This window comes from Callithrix jacchus, chromosome 10, assembly GCF_049354715.1.
Source record: "Callithrix jacchus isolate 240 chromosome 10, calJac240_pri, whole genome shotgun sequence".
In the NCBI taxonomy this organism is placed as follows: Eukaryota; Metazoa; Chordata; class Mammalia; order Primates; family Cebidae; genus Callithrix; species Callithrix jacchus.
This window is the reverse complement of record NC_133511.1, coordinates 19,871,992-19,895,907: the sequence shown is the minus strand read 5'-3', so window position 1 is coordinate 19,895,907 and position 23,916 is coordinate 19,871,992. Positions and strand designations below refer to the sequence as shown.

Below are 23,916 nucleotides of genomic sequence, written 5' to 3'. Positions count from 1 at the left end.
TACTAAAAATACAAAAATTAGCCAGGCACCCGTGGCGTGCACCCGTAATCCCAGCTATTCTGGAGGTTAAGGCATGAGAATCACTTGAACCTGAGAGGCAGAGGTTACATTGAGCCAAGATCACACCACTGCACTCCAGCCTGGGCAACAAAGCAAGACCCCATATCAAAAAAAAAAAAAAAAGAAAGAAAAAGGACAGAACAAGAGACAATGGACTTACACAGCAGCATGAGGGTCTTAGGTGAGACAAAAGAAAGGACTTCCAGGCACTAAGGATGGCATCCTGTAAGAATAGGCAGTCACAGCCAGGAACAGTGGCTCATGCCTATAATCCCAGCACTTTGGGAGGCCAAGGCAGGCGGATCAGGAGGTCAGGCGTTCCAGACCAGCCTGGCAAACATGATGAAACCCTCTCTCTACTAAAAATACAAAAAGTTAGCGGGGAATGGTGGCACACCCCTGTAATCCCAGCTACTTGGGAGGCTGAGGCAGATGAATTGCTTGAACCTGGGAGATAGAGGTTGCAGTGAACCGAGATCATGCCGCTGCACTCCAGCCTAGGCAACAGAGCAGGACTCTGTCTCAAAAAAAAAAAAAGAGGCAGCCGAAAGAAATTGTGGGGTTGGTTTTTCTTAGAGATGTAAAATAGACAAAAAAAAATTAGTCTCTAAGAAAGTAAAATCTCTCATTTTCCAGGGCTGGTTTTGAAATGTCTCCAAAAGAAGAGAGAGGCATGGACAAGATGTCCTCTCAGGAATTCACATCAGGAATATCATGACCCCTCAATGCCTGGTGAGCTACAGCTTCATTCCTCTCTTCCAGTGAGGTGAGGGATGGAGCCAGTACAGACTGAGGAGCAGACGCTAGAGGCCACCCAGCCCGCTCCTTCATTTTATTCCTGCACTACGCTTCTCCTCCCATTATGACAAGGAATTTCAAGTCCTGGGCACAAGTGCATGCAGGACTTAATGATGGACTGTGAAAATTGTACACCATCATACAAATACAGTTCAGACTTGCTCTGTCATTTCATCATAAAAAGGGAGTGTGAATGTGTGTGTGTGCGCGCACAGGCTCACACATGTGCCTCATCTAGCGATGGTTGTCAGCCAGGCATGATGGCTCACGCCTGTAATCTCAGCACTTTGGGAGGCCATGGTGGGAGGATTGCTTTAGGCCAGAAGTTCGAGACCAGCTTGGGCAACACAGCAAGATCCTGGCTCTACAAAAAGATAATTAAAAAAAAAATTAGCCAGGCATAGTGGTGCACACCTGTAGTTCCAGTTACTTCAGAGGCCGAAACAGGAGGATCACTTGAGAGCAGGAGTTCAAGGTTGCAGGGAGCTATGATCACCCTACCACAATCTAGTGTGGGTGACAGAGTGAGCCACTGTCTTGAAAAAATAAATAAATAAAAATGGTTGTCAAGTACTTACTAGATTTCTCCTGTCCTCTCTGCCATCTTAAGAATAGTTTTATTAATATTTGGACTAAAAAATCACACTCATCTCTAAAAGTCTTCTGCCTCTTCCCATCCAGAACCTCACCTCTCACTTGTCATTTTCAGCTGGTTTTCTGGAGACAGCAGGGTCTCATTCTTTCTCTGGGACCTTATGAGAATCACTAACCTTCTGGGCCTCAGTCGTGCTTTCCTCTTAATTCATGTCAGAGCCTTCTGAAAGCCATGCTGAAAATCCCCAGGATTAGGTGGGGTGACTTTCTGCAGAGGGTCCCCAAACAATGGACTCGCTTCTGAGGTCCTTTTGCAGGGTGGGGCCAATGTTAGTCATTCCTCCTCACAGACAAGACAAGGGAGGCCGGGGAGGAAGGGCAACAGGAAGGGGTGGCTGACAAAGCCCAGTCCCCTCCCTCGTCTCTAGCTTCCCCCTTTTTCTCCTGGGCTTCTCTCTTGGGGTCCTTCCTTCCCAGATCTCTGAGCAGAGCACTGGTGCCAAGACACTTGCTCTACAGTCCTCTGGGTTTGAAGCTCCACCCCGTGCCCCTGGCCCTAACCCCTGCCAAATGACAACTGAGCCTAAGGGATATGGGGGTGCTGGGAGGAACTGTGGCTTCTTGGACTAGATTAGTCTACCTGTGGGGGACTTGGCTCCCCTCTGGCCCCTCTGTACCATCCTCCATAATTTTGGCACCTCCTCTAATGCTAGCATTGTTCTTTTTTTTGTTTGTTTTGAGACCGACTCTTGTTCTGTCACCCAGGCTGGAGCACGATGGCGCTATCTTGGCTCACTGCCACCTCTGCCTCCTGGGTTCAAGTGATTCTCCTGCCTCAGCCTCCCAAGTAGATGGGATTACAGGCGCGTACCATCATGCCCGGCTAATTTTTGTATTTTTAGTACAGATGGGGTTTCACAGTGTTGTCCAGGTTGGTCTCAGACTCCTGACCTCAAGTGATTTGCCTCCCTTGGCTTCTCAAAGTGCTCGGATTCCAGGCATGAGCCACCACACCCGGACAGGTACCATTGTCTTATGTCCTCCGTCCCCAGTGCCCCATGTTGACTCCCAGTCTTCCTGCCACCATCTTTAGGTAGAAAGACTCAGGCTTAGTTCTGTCATTCTCAAGGTACGGGAGCTTGGGGAAAACTAACTAAGGTTCTTTCTCATCACCAACCTCATTTCTCCACCTGTGAAGTGGGCTAAAAATACCTACTCTCATAAAGTTGTTGTTAAAACCAAATGCATGAAGTGTTTGGGAACACCCTTACAGACACATGTCACTGTTACCCAGGCAGACATGACTTCCTGCACTAGAAGGACAACTCTGAGGACAGGGATGCTCTTCATCTGAGCCCAGAATCTGCCACTAAGTTATCCTCCAAAGATTCTGGTTATACAACTGCAAGCCAAGCTAGGTGAGAGAAGAGGGTCGGAGCCCAAACAGAGAAGACAGCTGGGGGTGTCGGAGGAGAAAAGACTGAAAGGGAAGCTGAAAAGAAAGGAACAGGGAGGAGACCAGGAAAAAGGAGGGAGAGAGAGAGAGCTCAGAACTGAGGAAACCTGCACAAAAATGCAAGATCTGGAAACAGACGGAAAGAATTGTGAAAAGCAGAACTGTGCACACATCCTTTAAAATTCAGCCTTTAGCGATTATCTAGTCCAAACCCTGCCTTGATGGGGAGGAAAAATAAAGGTCCATGTAGGGAAACACTTGCCAAGATAACGTGCAGGGACTGCACTCCAGCCTGGCACCTGGGGATAGAACGAGACTCTGTCTCAAAAATAAATAATAAATAAATAAATAAAAAGAAAAAGAAAGAGGAAAGAGCACTGAACAGGGGCTCTGAGCTTTGGCTGGTCCCTTGTGCTGCAGCAAAGGAATTCTGAGCTCTTGGGCAGCGTATTCTTTGTCTGTGCCTCGGCTTCCTGACAGGCCAGAGAAAGGAAAGGATGTCCTGCCCAGCCAGGTCTCCACCAGCCAGGAGGTCTGTGTCCAGCCCTGAGAATGCTCCCCTGGGCAGACCCAGGATAAGAGTCTGATGGACTCAGACAAGCCTGATGAGTTTGATTTCTGGTTATAAGCTGTGTGATACTGGGCAAGTCAGTTTCTCATTCTGAGCCACAGTTTACTCACCAATGAAGATGAAGTTAATCATGTCTCTATCTCGTAGCCTAATTGTAAGAATTAAATGAGATGCCGTAAATAAAGTTGCCTGCGTGTGCCTGTGGTGGGAGGAGGTTCTGTGAATGTTACGGTCTCTTCCTCCTTCCTCCTGATCCTCTGTTCTTTCCTCCCTTGTGACTGAGGCAATGATGTGACCAGCGTGGTCAAAAGTTACAGGGTTAGCTACATCTGCACTTGGGGGTTGTCAGTTACAGATCTGGGGGCTTTTGAAATGTGGGTAAGGCTATATTCTCAACAACCACTTAATTGAGAACAGAAAGAAATTGTTGTCAGCCTCAAGAATGGAGTAAAGGCTGGGCACAGTGGCTCATGGCTGTAGTCTCGGCTACTTGGGAGGCTGAGGCAGGAGGATCCCTTGAGCCAGAAGTTCGAGGTTGCAGTGGTCATGATTGTACCACTGCACTCCAGCCTGGGCGACAGAGGGAGAACCTGTCTCAAAAAAAGAAGTGGAGGAAAAGTAACAACAGATAAGGAAGCAGCAGGTAGGAAAGACAAAAAAGCTGATAGTTCAGAAACGTAGAAAGAGGAAAGAGTACGGGCCAGGTGCAGTGGCTCATGCCTGTAATCCCAGCACTTGGGGAGGCCGAGGTGGGTGGAACACAAGGTCAAGAGATGGGAGGCCATCCTGGCCAACATAGTGAAACCCCATCTCTACTAAAATACGAAAATTAGCTGGGCATGGTGGTGCGCGCCTGTAATCCCAGCTACTCGGGAGGCTGAGGCAGGAGAATTGCTTGAACCCAGGAGGCGGAAGTTGCAGTGAGCTGAGATCACGCCACTGCACTCCAGCCTGGCACCTGGGGATAGAACGAGACTCTGCCTCAAAAATAAATAATAAATAAATAAATAAAAAGAAAAAGAAAGAGGAAAGAGCACTGAACCGGGGCTTTGAGCTTTGGCTGGTCCCCTGTGCTGCGGCAAAGGAATTCTGAGCTCTTGGGCAGCGTATTCTTTGTCTGTGCCTCGGCTTCCTGACAGGCCAGAGAAAGGAAAGGATGTCCTGCCCAGCCAGGTCTCCACCAGCCAGGAGGTCTGTGTCCAGCCCTGAGAATGCTCCCCTGGGCATTCCTGGCCATTGCGAATGGGGATGTTTACCTCCCTTTCCCAGATCCTACTCCCGGTATCCCTTGGGGATTTCACATAGCACTGAGGGTGCTCTCAGGGGGCTGGGGCTTTCTAAGTCACCTTTGTTTATAGTTCCTTTAAAACCCAGAGACAAACCACCCCTTAATTCATACACTGCTGAGAAGGTGAATCTGCCTTTTAAAATCCAAAGGAAGCCATTAAACCAGGTTGGTAACCATTGTGACTCATAATAAGCTTTCTTCTGTAAAAAAATGAGTCAGAACTACTTTCCAGGAAGTTTGGTTACTTTAATTAGCCACCTCTTTCTTCTTGCCCTTAAAAACATGCAGTAATTCGAAGATCACCTAAGTATTGATGCTACCAGCCAGGGAGCCCTGAAGTGAAAGATCTCCTGGTAGTGGCAAAGTTCCAGACATCACTGGTTCCTTGGAGCTGAAAAGGGACCCATGCAGAATCCTTTCCTCAATGAAGGCAGCAAAACCAGCCTTCCAGGCTGATGCACTGGCCCGAGTAACACCGGGAATGAGCCAGAAATACTCAGCAGCAGTGCCCATCTGTATATTCCGGAATCTTAATTATTCCAGAATCTTTTTTTTTTTTTGAGACGTAGTTTTGCTGTTGTTACCCAGGCTGGAGTGCAATGGCACAATCTCGGCTCACCGCAACCTCCGCCTCCTGGGTTCAAGCAATTTTCCTGCCTCAGCCTCCCGAGTAGCTGGGACTACAGGCGTGCACCACCATGCCCAACTAATTTTTGTATTTTTAGTAGAGACGGGGTTTCACCTTGTTGACCAGGATGGTCTCGATCTCTTGACCTCGTGATCCACCCGCCTCGGCCTCCCAAAGTGCTGGGATTATAGGTGTGAGCCACCATGCCCAGCCAATTATTCCAGAATCTTAATGATAATTACAGCTGCCATGTGCCAAGCACTGTGCTAAGGGCTTGAGACATCATCTCAAGTAACTCTCAACCCACTCTCTATATTGGGCATTACATTTCCCCCTTTACAAAAGGGACAAGGATAAATGTTGAGGTCATGCAGCCAGTAAGCAGCAGAGCAAATTTCATCCCAGGTCTGTCTGATTCTAGATCCATACTCTTCAAAGGTCATCCGTTCCTACCTCCTAGGGAGGCAAAGTGATTGGTCATATATTGAATTGGCTGAACTGGCGGTAACCCTAGGTGAGACAGATTCTGAAGGTCTTAGCTGATGTCTGGATTCTTTCTCTCTTAACTACTTTATAGAAGCCAGATTGCTCAGGTTGACCATAACACACTGACCTTCCTAACCCTCACCAGGATCTGAACTTCCTCCCTTTCCTGGCTCCCCTTTCAGGGTTCTATGTGGCTCATTCTCACTCCTAACACTGTTACCCTGACTTGGTCACAGTGACAGAACACCAGTGCAAGCTGGTAGGCGTGGTCTTCTTCCCATGCGGACACTCTCTTAGTTGTGCCCCCACACACCTGGGGCAATGGGCCCCAGGTAAACAGACTTGGCTCCAACCAGCCTGCTTTCAGAAAAGGGCTATCCGGCTTCTCTGGATAATGGCTCCTGGGCTGATTTTTCTCTTGGGAAGGTGTCAGTGTGGGGACTGTGTCTATCACTCTCTAGCTGAACTGAATTTAAAGTCTTGCTCACCTTTTTCAGTTAAAAGGAAATCTTGTTCTCAAATGGAAGAACAGGTGCCCCTCTCCACAGACCCTTAGTAAAATGTATTCTGCTAATTAATCAATTTAGACATGAATGTGACCGACCCACATTCTCCTCAGTCTGGCTGCCTCTGTACATAAACAAAGCAAAATAGAAAGACTGTAGCTTGATGTGTATTGCCACCCATGCAACCAGACACTGTTTCAGTATGAAACTGGGGAGCAGAAAAGTTTTTGGCAAATGTATATACTGTGGATGCCCCCCTCCGCACACCAAGACCCCCAATTATCTTGTCCCTGATCCTGAATCTCATAGCTTCAAGAATGGAACTAGACCTCTCTAGAAGACTTGAAAAAGATTTTAGCTCTGGGGGACACTGATTCTCTTCCACTTCTAATTTCTATGTCTCTAATAATCCAGATGAAAGACTAATTGAGGTCTGGTTGGAATGCTATTAAAGTTATTTAGTGATGTTACAATTTATACTCATCTTTAAGTTATTTTTAATTATATGGAGCTTTCAAAGCAAGGCTTGGACTATGGAGGTAAAAATAGAGAGCTATGAAACTTCCTGTTCAATTCTTTCTTCTTCTCACCTTTTTTTGAGATGTGGTCTCACTCAGTTGCCCAGGCCAGCCTCAAACTCCTAGGCTCAAGGTATCCTCCCACCTTGGCCTGCTGAGTAGCTGAAACTACTGACTTCATTTCTCTTCTTTACAAAGCAAAGTCATCTCCAGGCACCAAGCCTTCCTCTCTGAGCCTTTTTGCCACCCACATGCACATTATTTGGAAGAGAAACATTTGTCTAAGGCCTCTTTGGTTAGTGCCTTGAGTAGGGCTATGGAGGTATCTGGGGCTAAAAGGCACTGGTCCCCATCTATGAAACACAGGTTCTGCCTCTGCCAGTCACAGCAATTTAGAACACAGCTGCTCCTAAACCTTGCTGTGTTTTTAAGGATCTGGTTCCTTCCTAGCCTAGTTCCAGAGGTTTTTGTTCCACTGTGGACCCATATCTACTGTTCAAAGGCTCCAGAATCATATCCCATGTTTTCAGGGAATTCCCTTAGTTCCTAAGACCCAGCTTTGAGGTCTGGTTGGCTGAAAGACCAAGCAAGAAGAGAAACCAGTTGTTCCACAATTCCCAACAACTCTCTCCCCCCGCCCCCGCATTCCTGCTCCATCCTCCAGAAGAGAAGACCCTTACCTGGCTCCACCTGGCTGAGAGTGCTGCGAGCATCCGTGGAATCGGCTACATCCCCACTCATCTTGATATCTGCAGGGAAAACACAACTGATTTTAATAACAGGTCACAATTTTTCTTGCTATGACATATGTGGCTTTAACTAAATAGCAAAGATGAATGTGTAATTACAACAACCATCAGACTTTCAAATTCCTGATTCCCGAACATACAACCATTAGAATATTCATAAGCCTGGGGGCATGGATCCCCTCCTCCTGAGCTCGCCTCCTCTCCTTGCCTTTCTCTTCCCCTTTCCCCCGTGCCACTGCAGGGTCTCTCACCTTTTGCATCATTCATGGCCATTTCCTTCTATCACCAGGACTCAGCTGGTAAAAATTTAACAAGGGGGTGGAGGGGACACTTCCCATTTCCAATACTCATTACCTTTGGGATCTGAGAAATTTATTTTATTTTTAAATAGCAAAAGGATTATCCCCCCCACCCTGCCTCCCCAGCTCTGTTTCCCACAATAACCCCATCCTGGAAGGTAAGAGTACTCTTAAACCAAGGCTCGCCCTTCTCACTTTTCTTCCCTGTGTCCTGCCCGGGTTCTCTGTCCGGTCTCAGAGGTCAGCCCACTGTCTGGGGAACAAGGCCTAGCTCCTGTGTTGTCCTCCTTGGAGATCCTGTCCTTTGGGGATCCTTACCTTCTCTCCTACTCCTTCAACTGGCTCAGTGAGAAAGGGATGGCAGCGGGTCAGTGCCCCACAAAAAGAGAATACCTACACCAGGCCCCTGGCTCAGCCCCCAAGTGCTGCTGGTCCGGCCTCTCTGCCCTGCTTCATTTCAATAAATTAAACATTTACCCTTAACAGACAGCTGCCACCACCTATGTGGGAGGCCCCTGAGTCTCCTCTTGGGGTCAGCAGGGGGAAGAAAAGAGACAACTTTGAACCAACTCACTCTCTCCTCTCCTCTCCTTATTAAACCACCCAAAGACCGAAGCCTTAAAGACAGAAGAATATTTTATTCAAATCATGTTGACCCCCGCACCCCCCTTCTCTGGGGCAGCACTTTAACTCTTTGGAACCAGATAAAGTCTTGGTGAGCCAATTTGCATACTCGGCTCCGCAGCCAATCCAAGTCAAGCAGGCAGTCTTAATTTGCATCAGGTAATCAGGCAGTTGGCAGTCTGGACGCCGAGGTCTGGAGATGATCGGGATGAGGAAAAAGGGTGGGCTTGTGCTCCAAGAAGAGAGGGCAGAAAACCTACTTTTTCTTTTTGTGTATGTGAGGAATGAGGTGTGCGGCTCCGGCCGAGGTGCACACCTCTGGAGTGTAGCGGCTTCGGTGCCAAACAAGACGGAGATGGGGGATCCAGAGACCGACCGCCTAGAATACCCCAGAAGTAGTGGAGAAAGTAAGGAGTCACTGTAGTTTACAGAATTTCTCGAGACCAGCCAAATTTAGGGAAGACTCCAAGGTAAACACTTAGAGCTCCACGGAACCCTCCCCAGACACTCTATACTGCACTTTGTGGTGGTCACAGAGCTCTAAGGAAGACCCAGCCACCTTCCCCCGCCCTCCCCCAACCAGTACATGCGTTTAGGGAGGCGTTTCTTGAGTCTTACCTCGGTCCATCCTGCTGCAGTCTCAAACTTTCTGTATAGTTTGTCATGCATGAATATGCAGAATAACTACTGTGGACCACCCAGACACATTTGCAAAGGGCCTCTGTGGCTGCTGGCCTTTTGTTCCGTTGGAGAAATGGGCTCCCCTGTCCCATCCATGAAGTACCATCCCCCAGGAGCTGGGCATTGCCTAACGCAGATCTGCTCAGCTCAGACTTCACTGCGGGAATTCTTCAACAGTGCTGAGAAAAGGCCCTCAGACAGAGATGGCTGGAAAGGTGCAGAGGAAGTTCTCCCCGGCTGGTGGTTTCAGTTTGCTTCATCAGCAAGGGATTCAGAGCATGGGCTTTGGCATCAGACAAACCTGGCTTTAATCTCGATGCCATCACTAACTAGCTGGGGACCCTAGTCACATATTCGAATGTGAATTTTCTCACCTGAAAATGGGACTAGTGATACATATTTCCCAGGGGTTTTGTGAGGATTAAATTAAATACTGAATGAAAACTGCCAGCAAAGGAGTTCCAGGCACAAAGTCAGCACCTAGAAAGGTGAGCTAATTAAACAGACACTGAGGCTTGGGTGCTAGTCCCTTTCCCTTCCTGCCTTATTCTCATGCCCCTCCATTAACCCCTTGCCCCATTACAAGGAATAGCTTTGGTTTTCTGTCTCAGAGAATTTGTCTTTTATCTGGGAGACTATTAGGATTCTCCAAATTCTGACTTCATAGAAAAAGTGTTCACGAAGACAGGAAAAGGTTAAGAGGTGATGAGACCAGTCTCTGAATCAGCTGATTACAAACTCCCGACACTAAAGAAGGCACTTCTTTAGCTAAACTGTAATGTTATTCCCAGAACCCAAATTCTCCTCCAACACCCATTCCCCTTCAAATACACCCAAAAGCTATCTCATTCATCCTTTAAGTTAGCCTAAAATTTAGTCTAAAAATAACTTTTAAAAGCATCAACCCCCTCCCCTCCTCATCTGCCATGATGTCTACTCATTTGATGTACCATTATGGGAGCAACAAGACGGCACCTGAGGATTGGAGGGGCAGGGTGAGATGACCTGTCAAACCTCTTCTTGAGTCCCATAGGATGCTAAGACACTGAGAACCTGTTCCTGTTGGGTAGGAGGTTGAGGCTGATGGGTGGGACAAGCTTTTGGGTCTCAGCCTAAACATGGGCCAACATCGAAACTCCCTGAGACGCTGTAACCCTTCACCTGTCGAACGGCACTTGCCAGGGGTGAGTGAGAGAGGTGTGGGGTGGGGCCAGGCTCCACTGTGTTATCTCAGCCAGAGACTAAGTAGGCTCCTTGCCATCACTCCCTTCCCTGGGGAGGCTCAGCTGCTCTGTGTAAGAGCCTAGATGCCAGCCACAGACCCTCACCTGTCCCACTCAGCACCACCACACCCTGAAGTTAGTTTGACTTGACCAGGAGTGACCCCTCCTTAGACATCTGTGAAGCCCTGGGAGGAAAGCCCGAGAGGCAGTGCTCCCCGCAGGCTGCAAGCTGAGGGCCCTGGACCTCTTGGGACCAGGCTACTCTGGGAAAGCAGAAGCCACAGCCCTCTCTCCTAGTGTCTATCTTCATGTTATTGGAAGGACGGGAGCTCCCTCTGGCTCCTCCCTCACATACCTGCTCATGGGGCTGCTTCCATCAGGAGACTTCAGTGGACCCACCAGCCCCACTTCTGAGCCAACCACGGCTCCAACTCTCCCCTAGAGGAGGCTTCTCTCATTTCTTCTCACTCCCACCATCAGGTCCTTCCAACCCAAACATGATTCCTGAGCTCCAATTGGCATCCGTCTGTGAGACTCAGCCCCTCTTTCCCAACCTTGATGGGGAACAGTTCACAGTGAGGAGAAGGGCAGAGAAAGAGACACCTGGGGCAAACCAGGTGTGCCCCCACCAGCTGGCTTCCCACTGTTTTCCTTTGTTTCTTATCTGCCTCCCTAGCTGGCCACTTCTGATCTACTCCTCTGCCTGTTTTTAGCCAGGGAGCAGGGAGCCCCTCCTTGCTGCAGAGTCCCTGTGTCTGGTGAACTTCTGCCTGCTCAGATCTTTGTGCTTCCATGTGAGAGATGCTCTATAAAGTACAAGATGTGAGGCTCCAGGCAGACCTGAATCAGGGCTCGTACCCAGGTTATCAGAGCAAGACAATGGCGCTGACTCAGGGCCGCTGTGCGCGTGGAGCCCTGGTTTGTGTGCTCCTGTTCCTCCTCCTTCCCCCATCGAAACTCCTCCAGTAAATCAGTTAAACAGGAGACCCCAAGGGCCCAGGCCTGGGAATTCATAGGGGAAGTACTGTTTATCAAGATCAGCAGCACACAGGATTACTGTGGGGGTGGGGGGAATAGGACTTAAAAGAGACCTCATTTCCACAAAGAGGATCCTGGACTAAGGGACCCTAGGGAGGGATCTATAATGAGATATGCCATAGATGGAAGAGTGACCCTCCTTCACAGACCCCACAGGAGGGCACACACTGGAAGACCCTACAAAGAAGACCTCGAACTGAAAAGCCCACCAGGAGGACCCAGGAAAGAGAGTCCTGTAAAAGAGACACAGTCAGAGAGAGACCACAGAAAGTCCCAGACTCAGAGACCTCTGGAGGTGCTACTGAAGGGGAACCCTCAGATACTCCAGAGGGGCCAAGACCCAGAAACTGCACAGGGAGGCCAGATAGCCCTGAGGGGGAATGGGCTGAGGAGGGAGCAAGCAAATGGAGAGAGATGAATTGGTGACTCTGCCCCCAGATAGATGGATAGACCCCACCCTGAGGAGTCAGGCACCTGGCGTTTAGCTCAGTCCCCCCATGTGTCGGGAATCCCTGCTCACAGGGACAGGGTGGAGAGGGTGTCTGGGCTTCTGAGAAGCATCAGCTAGGAGCTCACTCCTGGGGAAAGCAAAGGGGACTTGGCCCTCTCTCAACCTCATCCTCCAGGGCTGCTTCTCTTCTGGGTTCCAACTGTCCCACCCCCTCCCACTTCTGCAGAGTGGGAGCCTCCAGTAGAGAGGGAGGTGGAAAACCCCCAGGAAGTCTGTGATCTTGGTCCCAAAACACTTCTTATCCACTGCTAGGCCCACCTTTCTGAAGAGTCTTGCTCCTATTCAAACCCTGGCTTCCTTGGCGGGAAGTGAAGCGGAGAGCACCTACCTGGGGATCTGCCCCCAGGAATGCCCAGTCTAGAAACAGACTTTCCCCAGACACTGGATGACACCCAGTTGGATGCTTTCTTCCGCCTCACCTAGCCCTTCTGGCACATCCTGGGGAGCCACTCAGCGCCAACATCTCTCTGCCAGCCTGCCTCTCACTCAGCCCTGCTGGGAAATAGCATCTGGGGGAACTGGGCACTTCAGGTCTCCTCCCTCCAGGCACTCACTGATGCTTGTTTTCAGGCTGGGTAGGCCACAGTAAGGGCCAAATCCTGCAGCCTGCTCTGTTTCTTGGGTGGGTCTGGAAAATTGCCTCCTTCCCACTCTCCCAGAAAGGAGGCCAGGTAATAAAATTCCCCTCAACAGCCCCAAAATCCTAAAGAAAGATCACTGGGTCCTGCTTATTTTGAGAGTAAGTTGCTGGGTTAGAAATGGCCAGGTCAGGTACAGCTTTCTTCGCCTGTACTTTGCTCAGGCCCTGTGACCTCCAGAAGGCCCACCCCAACACCAAGCTCCAGGCCAAGACCAACCCGGCTGACTAGTAGCTCCTGCCTTAGCCCAGCTGTGGAAGGAGGCACAGCAAGGTGAATGGAGAGTCTGGGTTCACTCCATGCCCACCTCTCATTCATTCATGTAGGGAAGCCTGACTCCAGGCAAAGCATTTGCATCTTCTCCGGTTCCACCCCTTAAGGGAAGAAAGGCAAGGGACACCGGACCCAGAAGATGTGTCTGTCACCATTGGCTCTCAGACACATGGGAACATGGCCCCTGCCCCAGTTGCGCCTCTGTAATTGCCCCACCCCACCCACTTCTCCTAAGCTCCCCACCACATAAATGCTCACTTTGCCTCCATTTCACACATAAACCCGGACACCAACACACAGCATGTGGATACCCGCATTTCCCTCACTTACACACTCCCAGGTCCACACCCCTGGCTGAGTGAGTGAACCACTCAGCGCCTGCAACCTCCTGAGTCTATGATAGTTCAGCACACCAAGTCCCACACAACTGTCACTCCCCAGATCACGGGGCTTCAAAGCCATCCCACCCTCTACCAGCCCCCACCCTCATTCTTTTCTAGGGGTTCTTATCCCAGACCCCCTCCCTTTAGTCCCCAGACACAGACCCGCGCCCGCCCCAGGACGACCCGCTATCCACAGCACCCTCTCCTGGCCGCTGGGAAACGAGCCCTCCTCCCCCACCAGAACGGTGTCCCTCTCCTTCGCCCCTGCTCACACGCGGTGACACCTGTCAGAGCTCATTCCCTCCGGCCCTCACCTGTGTGCAGGGACTCCAGATTCACCATCCTGCCCCAGGTGGGGCCAAAGCCAGCGCCCCCCCAGGCTCCTCGCGTCTGCCCCAGCCTGGCCCCCTGCGAAGCCAGGGTCTCTTTCTTCCAGCCCCCGGCCGCCGCCGCCGCGGGAGCCGCTGCCGGAGCCGTCGCCGCCACCGTCGCGCGCTCCGCTGCTCCGGCCCGGGCAACACTCGGCGCCGCCAGGATTGCCACACTCCCCAGGTGAGCAGGCGGCGCGGGGCGGGGGCCGCCGGCCACGCCCCCCTGGCAGGGCCCCCGCTCCTGGCCCCGGGCCCATGCAAAGCAGCGATTTGCATACGTGGAGCTGGGGACCTGGGGAGGAGGCCGGGGGTGCTGCCGGGGCGGGTCTCGATCCTGCGGAACACCTGCCTGCTCCAACCCCGCATGGCAGCACCTCCCCACCCCTTGCCCGCCGCGGCGTGAACTCCTGGTCCTGCTCGCCCCTTTTAGGAAGCCCTGGCGGGTTCTCCAGCCTGAGCCCGACCTTCCTTCTAGACAGATCCTGAAGTGTAAGCACTGCTAGGAAGCTAGAGTGTTTGGAGAAGTCACCGGGATCTGCTGGAAAGAATTCGGTTTTGGAATCCCACCTCTCAACCACTTACCAGCAGTGTGGCTGGGACAAGGTTCTTCACCTCCCTGAGCTCATTTTACTCATCTGTAAAACGGGGCAGGTGTGAATTGACTTCTGTGTGGGGCCGAGCAGGTGGCCAAGCTCACCTAGCCCCCATGGCGTCCTCACAGCATTGTGGGATTTAGGCAGGGTGCAGCTTATTAGCACAGTTTCCAGGTGCACAGAGCTGCTTCCTGCTTGCCTCTTGAAGTCTCCTGCCCCAGGTCCCAGGTTGCTGTGAGGCTCTATGAGAGGATGGGTATGGAAGTTACCAGTGTCCAGGCTTTTGGTGACGGCCACCTTCCAGAGCTGGGAAGTGACTTGCTCAAAGGTGCATGCTTTCCTAGTGACAGAGCCTGGCTGGAATCAGGTCTCTGGACTCCCACTCCAGTGCTCTTTGCAGCACCCATCATAGGCTCACCCCTTTCTCTTCCTCTCTTCAAGTCCCAGTAAGTGGTTCTGTCATCCAGGGACGGTCTGTACTGAAGCCCAGAAAGCTCTGTGCAGACAGGAGGGCCGGGCTTCGCCTTCCTTCCCAGACAGGACTCCTCATGAACCTGTCTTCCCCTTAGTCCTGCGGGCTACTTCCTGCCCACAGAACAGGTCCTGGGTTTTCCTGCCTCTACATCTTGTTTACAGTGTCCTTTCCTCCTGGCACGTCCGTCCCACCGTGCACCACGATCATTCCCCTGATAACACCCAGCATTTTGTTTGCTTTCACCGTGTGCCAAGCACTGGGCTGACCAACACTTGAGAGGCATCTTTCACGCCTTTAATTCTTGTTTAGTCCTCCCCACAACCGGTACATTGTATTATGACTATTGCCATTTTACAGATGGGGAAAATGAGGCTTAGAGAGTTTAAGTTCCATTTTTTTTTTTTTTTTTCCCCGAGATGGAGTTTAGCTCTTGTTACCCAGGCTGGAGTGCAATGGCATGATCTCGGCCCACTGCAACCTCCGCCTCCTGAGTTCAAGCAACTCTCCCACCTCAGCCTCCCAAATAGCTGAGAGCACCACCATGCCCAGCTAAATTTTTTTGTATTTTTAGTACAGACGGGGTTTCACCACGTTGACCAGGATGGTCTTGATCTCTTGACCTCGTGATCCACCCGCCTTGGCCTCCCAAAGTGCTGGGATTATAGGCGTGAGCCACCGCGCCTGGCCAAGTTCCATATTCTTTTTTTTTTTTTGGAGACGGAGTTTTGCTCTTGTTACCCAGGCTGGAGTGCAATGGCGCGATCTCGGCTCACCGCAACTTCCGCCTCCTGGGTTCAGGCAATTCTCTTGCCTCAGCCTCCTGAGTAGCTGGGATTACAGGCATGCGCCACCATGCCCAGCTAATTTTTTGTATTTTTAGTAGAGACGGGGTTTCACCATGTTGACCAGGATGGTCTCGATCTCTTGACCTCGTGATCCACCCGCCTTGGCCTTCCAAAGTGCTGGGATTACAGGCTTGAGCAACAGCGCCTGGCCAAGTTCCATATTCTTAACAGCCTTTGTGGCAGGTTCTGGGGACCTTTTTCTAGCTTCCCTCCTGGTTGGTAACTGATCAATTGCTTCATTCTGTTGCCCCCACCCCAGCACCTAGAACAGGGCTGGACAAGCAAAAGGTATCAGAAAGTGTGTCTGTGAGTGCTACGGTGGCCCCAGAGGAATAGGAAGCATTTAAGTGCTTCTTCAGGTCCACGTACACCACCTCTCCAGTCACATGGACCTCTCCTCCCCACGCTCCCGAAAAGAAGCGAGGAGATGACCCTTTTCTTGTTGCTTCCGGCTGAGGAAAGAAACCAGCAAGGGCTTCTTGGAGGCCCAAGGGGTCCCAGGACACTCTCAGTCTCTGTTCCTTCCTTCCCTCCTCTTCAACACTCTCCCCCCTCCCGCCTTTTCTTCTCCCCAACATCAGGGTTGGCCCCTTCCCTGAAGTCCATTTCTTACCTACAGCTGCACTCACCTGCCATCATTCGGGAAGAACACCCGCACACTGCTTATATACCCCTGTGTGCTTGAGATTTCCATATGTCTATCTGCATATTATTTGCATGGCCATGAGCACCGAGGGTCTCATTCTCTGACCACCATATCTGGGGCCTGTTGCCCTTTTTCATGCATAAAGTCACATTTTTTTCTTTGGGCTTTAGTTTTCCAAAAGTCAGAGAGGCTCATGTTTGACAATTCCGAAGGGCCTTCTGGCTCCAGCAGCCTAGCAGTCCGGGGTTCTGAGAGGAATGGGGAGATGGAGTTTGTGTGGGGAGAGGGTGGACCCGAGGCACAGATAGCACCTTGGAGGCTCACAGTTGGAGGCACAGCTGTGGATTCCACAGTTGGAGTGTGGAGGTGGGAGGATGAAGGGGTCAGAAGGGGCCGGGTGGGGAGAGGATGGCAGATACTCCCTCACATTCATTCATTTACTCATTCATTCAATGAACATAGATTGAGTGCTTCCTATGTGCCGAGAACTGTGCTCCATGCTGAACACACATCATTTTATTTTAGTAGGTGCAACTTTAGGTGGAAGGTACAATTGTTAGCCCTCGGTTACAGATGAGGAAACCGAGGCTCAGAGAAGTAAACGCAGCTAGTAGACTACAGAGTTGGCATTTAGACCCAGGGCTGCCGACCCCAAAGCTAGTGATTTTAATCCTGCCCTCCAGTTTCAGAAGCTGAGCTTCCTCTTTGCTTATCATGGAACCGCTCCTTTGAGGGACCTGAGGTCCACATGGAAGGGAACTTGCCCCAGAAAAACAGAACAAATAAATGGCTCAGCAGAGACCTTTTACAGTTCCCTGCTCCTCCTTCACATGCCCTTCCTGAGGCATAGAAGGCTGGAGTGCCCTCTAAGCCCCATGTGTGTTATGAGGGCGAGGGGAAGATGGTGAGCAATTTTCATTCTTTCTCTGATTTGCTCACAGACCATTTCAATTAGATGGCACAGGATGGGAACGCCAAGAACTCCTACATCCCTCCCTCCTTCCTTTCCAGTGGTTGTAGCCTCTATAAACCCAGCTTTGTGAGCCTTGGGCTAGAGTGAGGTTGGTGTAAGTATCAACTTCCCTGAGCCTGATACTCCATGTCCCTGTTTAGCGTAGGAGAGGAAAAGCTGTGGGGAAGAGAGAGAGAGATAGGGGATTGCCTGGAGGTTAGAAAGGAACAGAAGAAAGAAAGGGAAAAAGAAGCCAGGACAGGAAATTTCTGTGCCTTTGGACATCAAAAGATCTATATGCAAAGGAAATGCAAATGAAATGCAAATTACCTCTCTCACTCCCTTACCCCACCTCTCTCAACAGCTGGAGGACTTTTTTCAGAGTAGTGGAAGCCTTACTTAGGGATGCTGTGATTCTGAAACTCATCAACTCTGACCCCTCCCCAGGTCCTCCCGGGTCTCCTGGAGTGACATCTAACCCCCTGGCTGCACCTCTAGGGAGTCACTACTGCCCCAGGCTCCATTTCTATTTGAACATATCATCACCTTATTTTGTTTCAAGGACAGAAGGCTCTAAGAGTCAAGCCTCCTTTCCAGACAGTGGGTGGAAATGGTGCACAGCCCTGGAGAGGGTGCTCCGGGGAGGGAGTGGGCCCGAGCCCCTTCCCCATCTTACAGGGAAAAGGGACCTTCATGCTATGACCCTGGGTTCACTCCCATTTCCTGTTCTGTCAGCTGGATTGAGTTGTCAGGGCTGGGAGAAGGGCGGAGAGCGAGGCGTCCTGGAAGGTCACCAAGCAACAAGTCCCTTCTAGCCCTTTTCTTCTGCCAGATAGGCCGTAGGGCCCCAGGAGGGGATTAGCTCCCTGCCTTGGGGTGATCAAAAGGAGTGGATCCAAACTCAGATTCCCCCAAAAAAGCAGATGGAAGCAAGGGAGAGACTAGGAAGGACTTCCAAGACTGTTTTAAATCACATGTCACAGTACATCTGAGGGCATGATTGCAGGAGGCTTTTGCTGGAGGTGGGGTTAGTGTCAGGGTGACACAATGAAAGGTGTCTTGGGAACCAGGATAAAGCAACTGTGTCTAGGTGGGGATGGGTAGAGGACAACAGAGTCAGGACAAAGAGCTACTCTCTGCTCTGCTGTCTCTAACGCTGAACACCCCCCCACACCCAAGAGACATCCGCCATACCCAGACTTCACCCACTTTGGGGGGCAGTACACACAAATTCATTGTCCATTTTGCACTTAAAAGTTCAGAATTGGGCTGGACACGGTGGGTCATGCCTGTAATCCCTGCACTTTGGGAGGCTGAGGCTGACAGATCACAAGGTCAGGAGTTTGAGACCAGCCTGGCCAATATGGTGAAATCCTGTCTCTACTAAAAATACAAAAATTAGCCAGGCACGGTGGTGGGCACCTGTAGTCCCAGCTACTTGGGAGGCTGAGGCAGGAGAATCACCTGAACCTGGGAGGTGGAGGTTGCAGTGAGCCAAGGTTGCACCACTGCACTCCAGCCTGGGTGACAAAGCAAGACTCTGTCTCAAAAAAAAAAAAAAAAAAAAAAAAAAGTTCAGAATCATGGGTAATGGTAACATATATTTAATTTAATGACAACATAACAGCAACTCTGTCTTCCAATCAACTTTTTTGACTTTGAGGCGGACATTGGGCCCCAGCCGGACCTTTTTAACTGCACCTTCGACAGAGCCGGGCCTCCACCAGCCCTTACCTGGCCCAGCCCACCTTACCCCAGGTAACCTTTCCCAGCCTCCGTGCGCACTCTCAGGGTAACTCTAGGCCCAGAGCGCCCTCTTGTGGTCATTGGGACGTGTGACCCTGACTACCTGCAAGACCCTGGAGAGGTCTTCTTACCAAAATGCCCATCCATGACTAGGGAATGCACAGGGGAGGCCCTAGGTCTCGGCAAGCTGGAGATGTTGAATTTTAGTTTCAGACCACCCACAGTTGGGTCTTCCAGTCCCTCCTCCAATCAAAGACCAGACTTCACCATGGAACCCCAGTTGGAGTCAGCCAGCATGTTGTTTCTGCTCAGTCAACCCAGTGACAGGTGATCCTGGCCTGATGGGCTGTCCATCCCGTTGCTGGACATCTCCACCAGTTAAAACTACCTCCTGTACTGCCCTTTGCAGCTGCTTAGCTGCATGCCAACCCCAACACCCATAGCCGTGGGATCAGTGGCCATTCATCTATTCAAAGCTGTGTCGGGGACCCATTGGAACTGCATGGGGCTAGGAGCTGGGAATGCAATGGACACTGTCCCTACCCTCAGGATGCTCACAGTCATTGATGCCTGTGGACCAGTGAGCAGGCAGGTCCCTCATCCTATGGCATATGCTCTAGAAGGAAAGCACAGTGTGTCATGGGGACCTGCAATGGGACACACCTTCTCCGAAGCTGGGAACTTCGGGAAAGGCTTCTTAGAGGAAGAGACATCTAAGCTGAGGTCCGCAGCAAAGAGGGAGAAATCAAAGCAAAGGGAACAAACAGCGTATGCCAGGAGGGGGGGTGGAACATTTCCTGAGTCCCATGTAGTATAGACAAGGACTGACTGGGAGGGATGCAGCAGTGTGAGCCAAGAGGGAAGTGATATTCACATGGGAGGACCGTGAATCTGCCTTGACTTGGTGAAAACAGTTCAGCTGTTTCGTTTCAGTAACAGATGACTTGTGGCACACATCCTAGCTGATTGCAGCATAGCCTTGAGTAGTGATTCCAAGGTTGGAAAGCGCTGGGGAGGAGGATGCTGGAAAAAAGTTGGTCTGTGGAGGAGCAGGGAAGAATAGGGCAGAGGTGGATAGGGACCTGGGCTTGAGGTGTTTTTTATTTTGTTCTTGAGATGAGAAAGAAATGTGAATTCTCCAGGGCCACTGGGAAGGAAGCAGGAAAGGGAGGGATGGAAGAGGAAGAGGGGATCATTTCCCCCATAGAGGGAGGTCTGGAGGAGTGGTGAGAAGGGACATGTCTCCATGAGGACAGGAGGGGAACTGGAAAGGTGGGTGCCAGTGCGGGCCAGGGAGTGGTGAAGAGGCTTCTCTTCTCAAGGTTTCTGCTTTCTGTGTTGTAGGAGGGGAGGGAGCTGCCTCTCATCCTGCCTCTCCCTGTTCAGGAACCAGGACCTTGTGACAGGAGCCAAGGCTGGAAAGATAGTCGCCCCCCAGTGGGTGTGGACACCAACCTTGTGACTGTCTTTCCCTTGCTCCACTGGGAGCCCCTGAGGTCTGACCTTTCTCCATGGAGGTCTGCACTGAGTCCCCACCAAGTGAGCTTGCACTTTCCACCCCACTTTTGCCCTCTTCTCTTCTACCACTGAATCTTCTAGATCCCCAGTTGGGGCCACTGTGGTTATCAGTCAGAATCTCTGTAGGAAAACAGAGCCAACTCAACTTGGTGTGCCTTTTAAGGAAGGTGTTATTGACAGAGATGCGAGCAGGTTTAAGGGAACCAGCACCCAGAGAGGAGCAGCACAGAGAAGCAAGGGCAGAAGAGGCAATGTGAGGAGACAGTGGTATGGGAGCCCCAGAAGCTCTGGAGCCTTGGAGGAATGAAGCCAGTGCCACAGGTGTGGTGCGGAGGCAGTGAGGAGCAGGCAACTTACGGCCCACTGCTGTCCTGCTCTCCCATCTGCGGTGCTTCTCATCAGCTGAAGCCAGAGGGTGAGGGATCCCAGGTGAGGGCAGAGGAGGGTGGAAGGGAACAACCAGCTCAGCTGTCACCTGGCTCCAGCCAGTAGCTGATACTGAGAATAAGCCCTAGAATGCTGTCACATTTCTCACCGGTCAAACAGTGAACATTTTAGGACAATACCAAGCAATGGCGGGTGCAATGATTAATTTTATGTGTCAGTTTGTCCAGGCTCTCATACCCAGTTGTTTTGTCAAACATGGCCTAGATGTTGCTGTGAAGGTATTTTATAGATGTGATTACCTTTATAATCAGTTGACTTTAGGGAAAGGATCACCTCTGTATTATGGGTGGTCCTCATCCAATCAGTCGAAGCCCTTGAGTGAAAATGGAGGTTGTTTGCAGAAGGCATTCTGCCTTAAGACTGTAACATGGGAGTCCTGTCTGAGCTTCTAGCCTGCTGCCCTGCCCTACTAGCCTACTGCTAGTCTGTTAGGATTTTGGATTTGCCAGACCCCAAAATCCAGCAAGCTAATTCCTTAAAATGAATCTATCTGTATGTATGCATCTTACTGGTTCTGTTTCTCTGGAGAGCCCTGGCTGATACCACAGAAACTGGAGAGAATGGGACTTGCAGACACTGCTAGTTAGGTGTGTAAGGTGGAACAGCCCCATTTCGAGGGTGATCTGACCGCAATGTCCTACAGCATCCTATAATGTCCATGCCTGTGACACAGATGTTCCAGTTGCCTGATTTTTCTTTTTCTTTCTTTTTTTTTGAGATTGAGTCTCGCTTCGTCACCCAGGCTGGAGTGCAGTTGTGCGATCGTGGCTCACTGCAGCTTCCGCCTCCTAGATTCAAGTGATTCTCCTGCCTCAGCCTCTCAAGTAGCTGGGATTACAGGTGCCCGCCACCAATACAATAAAAATTTTTGTATTTTTAGTAGAGATGGGATTTCATCATGTTGGCCAGGCTGGTCTTGAACTCCTGATCTCAGGTGATCCACCCACTTTGGCCTCCCAAAGTGCTGGAACTAGAGGTACTTGCTTGTTTTTTCTATTCCTACCTACAGCCTGGTTTGTAGGAGCAAGTCACAGTAAACGATTCGATTTTCCATCAGCAGCCAAATGGCCAATAAACCATTTGGGAGACCGTTAGGTGATTAGACATGGAATGCCAGTGTTGGGGAAGACCTCAGAGGTGACCCAGTGAGACCCTCTCCCTTATCAGATGTGTGCAACCCGCCCAAGCTCACACAGAGCTGGGCCCCGGCGGGTGCCCACGCTCCTCCCATGCAGTGCTGGCCTCAAGCCTTTCATTCTTGAGAGTGGCACCCGCCCTCCTTTTCACCAAAGTCCTTGTGCTCTCATCCACCAGAGATAGGTCCAATAAAGCCCCTGGGGCAGAGGGCCCCCAGCTGTGGCCCACAGTTCCCCACCAAAGGCCTCCCTTGGCTAATAAGCCTTCGGGGAGAGAGGCCTGGAGAAAACCCACAGGAAGTCCATAGTGAGGCCCAGCCCAACCCAAGTGAGGTTGCGCAGGGAACCAGCCACAACTCATCCTCCTGGCCTGCAGCAGCACCGGTGAGGGCTGGGTTTCTGGTCTCCCCGAGGATGCTTTGCTTACCCTGGCAAAGGGAGACCAGAGCCTGTTCCTGCCAACTCTGGTCCCAGGGAAGCTCTGGACACTCTCCCCACCAGTCCCCTGCCCCCCACACGTTCAGTGATTGCTGCTACAGAGACTGGCCCAGCGGGTGCTCCACACTCCACACTTCTCCCCATCCCACCAAAGCCCAGGTCCCCCTCCTGTGGGTGAGCTGTGCTCTCTGAGGTGCTGGCCGGCCAACCTCATAAAGCCATTTGGGTTGGGAGGTGGTGTGGAGTAAGAAAGGACAGGAGCTGGGTCACAGTTCTGTTCTAACAGGATGTCTGGACTTGCACTTGGGCAGGTCACACCATTTTATAAGTGAGCCACATCTAAAAATGTTACAGAATTGCTACAAGGAGCCAATGTCCTAATTTATACAAAGGCACTTCGTAAACCCTAAAGTCTGCAGAGAAATGAGTACTAATATTACCTCCCAGGTGTTTCCACGGCCACAAAGGCCTCCTGCCATCGGAAAGTCTTATCTCAGTGCTTCCCAAGCAGCTGACCACCTACATCTATTTTAACAAGCTCCCAAGTGATTCTGAGGCACACTAAAATTTGCTTTTCAGCAAGGAAGTGAGCGTCGTGGCAGGATTTCGAGCGCTGTGACAGTGGGGTGAAGGCGGTTGGGAGGCTTTGGAATGGTGGCCTCCAGTCCTGGAATGTGACCCTGTGGGAGGGGTCTACTTTGCAGAGTGTAAGCTCAGCCCAGAGTCTAAGGGAACAATCTCATCCCCATCCCCTCAGACTAAGGAGGAACCCAAGGCAGGGATGTCTGTAGTGATGGCGTCCAGAGCCTCCTCATTGCAGGGGCCGCACAGGCTAGGAGGTGCTAGTCCAGGAAGGTTGGACAAACACTCCAAGTCTTGAAAACATTGCTTTTTAAAAAAGCATTACTTTTGGTGACTTGGGAGTCAGAAGGGAAGATAGAAAGGTATACTGATTTGGGGACTCTCCTTGCATCAAAAAAAGGCACACAAGGTGGGTAGCAGGTGCTTCTCCAAGTGCCCTCGCCCACCTGCAGCAGTGGCTGGGGCTTGGGATGGAGGCCTTGGCAGAAAGGGAAAGAGAAAAAGACCTAGGCGGCGGGGTGGCTGATGGGACAGCTCCATCCCCACGCCCCAGCAAGGCTGATCTGGCGCTTGAAAACAGGTTTAGAAGGGAGGCATGCCCACCTGAAAAGGCTATCACCCCACTACCTTCAGCTCCACCAAGGCCTAGCAAGCCCAGCTCCCCCAACCCTCTGGCCTGCATGAGTTTGAGGGGCAGCTGCAGCCTGTTCTGTGAGTTCTGGGAGCAGAGTAAAGTGGACCACTCTGCCAACCCCTTCCCTCTCCAAGGCCTTGGAGGAAGGATCTGACTCTCCCCGTCTCCTCCCTAAGAAAGATGGGTCCCCTGGGGAACTCACGAGACTC

At 51.1% G+C, this 23,916-nt stretch overlaps 1 protein-coding gene across 1 annotated transcript in view; it reads right to left on the bottom strand.

Annotated features, from left to right (window-relative positions):
- Positions 1 to 13,850, bottom strand: part of POU2F3 (POU class 2 homeobox 3) — an 85,287-nt gene extending 71,437 nt beyond the window's left edge. Inside the window, exons 1-2 of the mRNA XM_017977610.5 lie at positions 13,639 to 13,850; positions 7,586 to 7,654 (exon numbers count right to left, since the gene is read on the bottom strand). Coding sequence (XP_017833099.3) covers positions 7,586 to 7,654; positions 13,639 to 13,666 — 97 coding nt within the window. The 5' untranslated portion in view covers positions 13,667 to 13,850. The remainder of the gene's footprint in view (positions 1 to 7,585; positions 7,655 to 13,638) is intronic.
- Between the last annotated feature and the right edge of the window lie 10,066 nt (positions 13,851 to 23,916).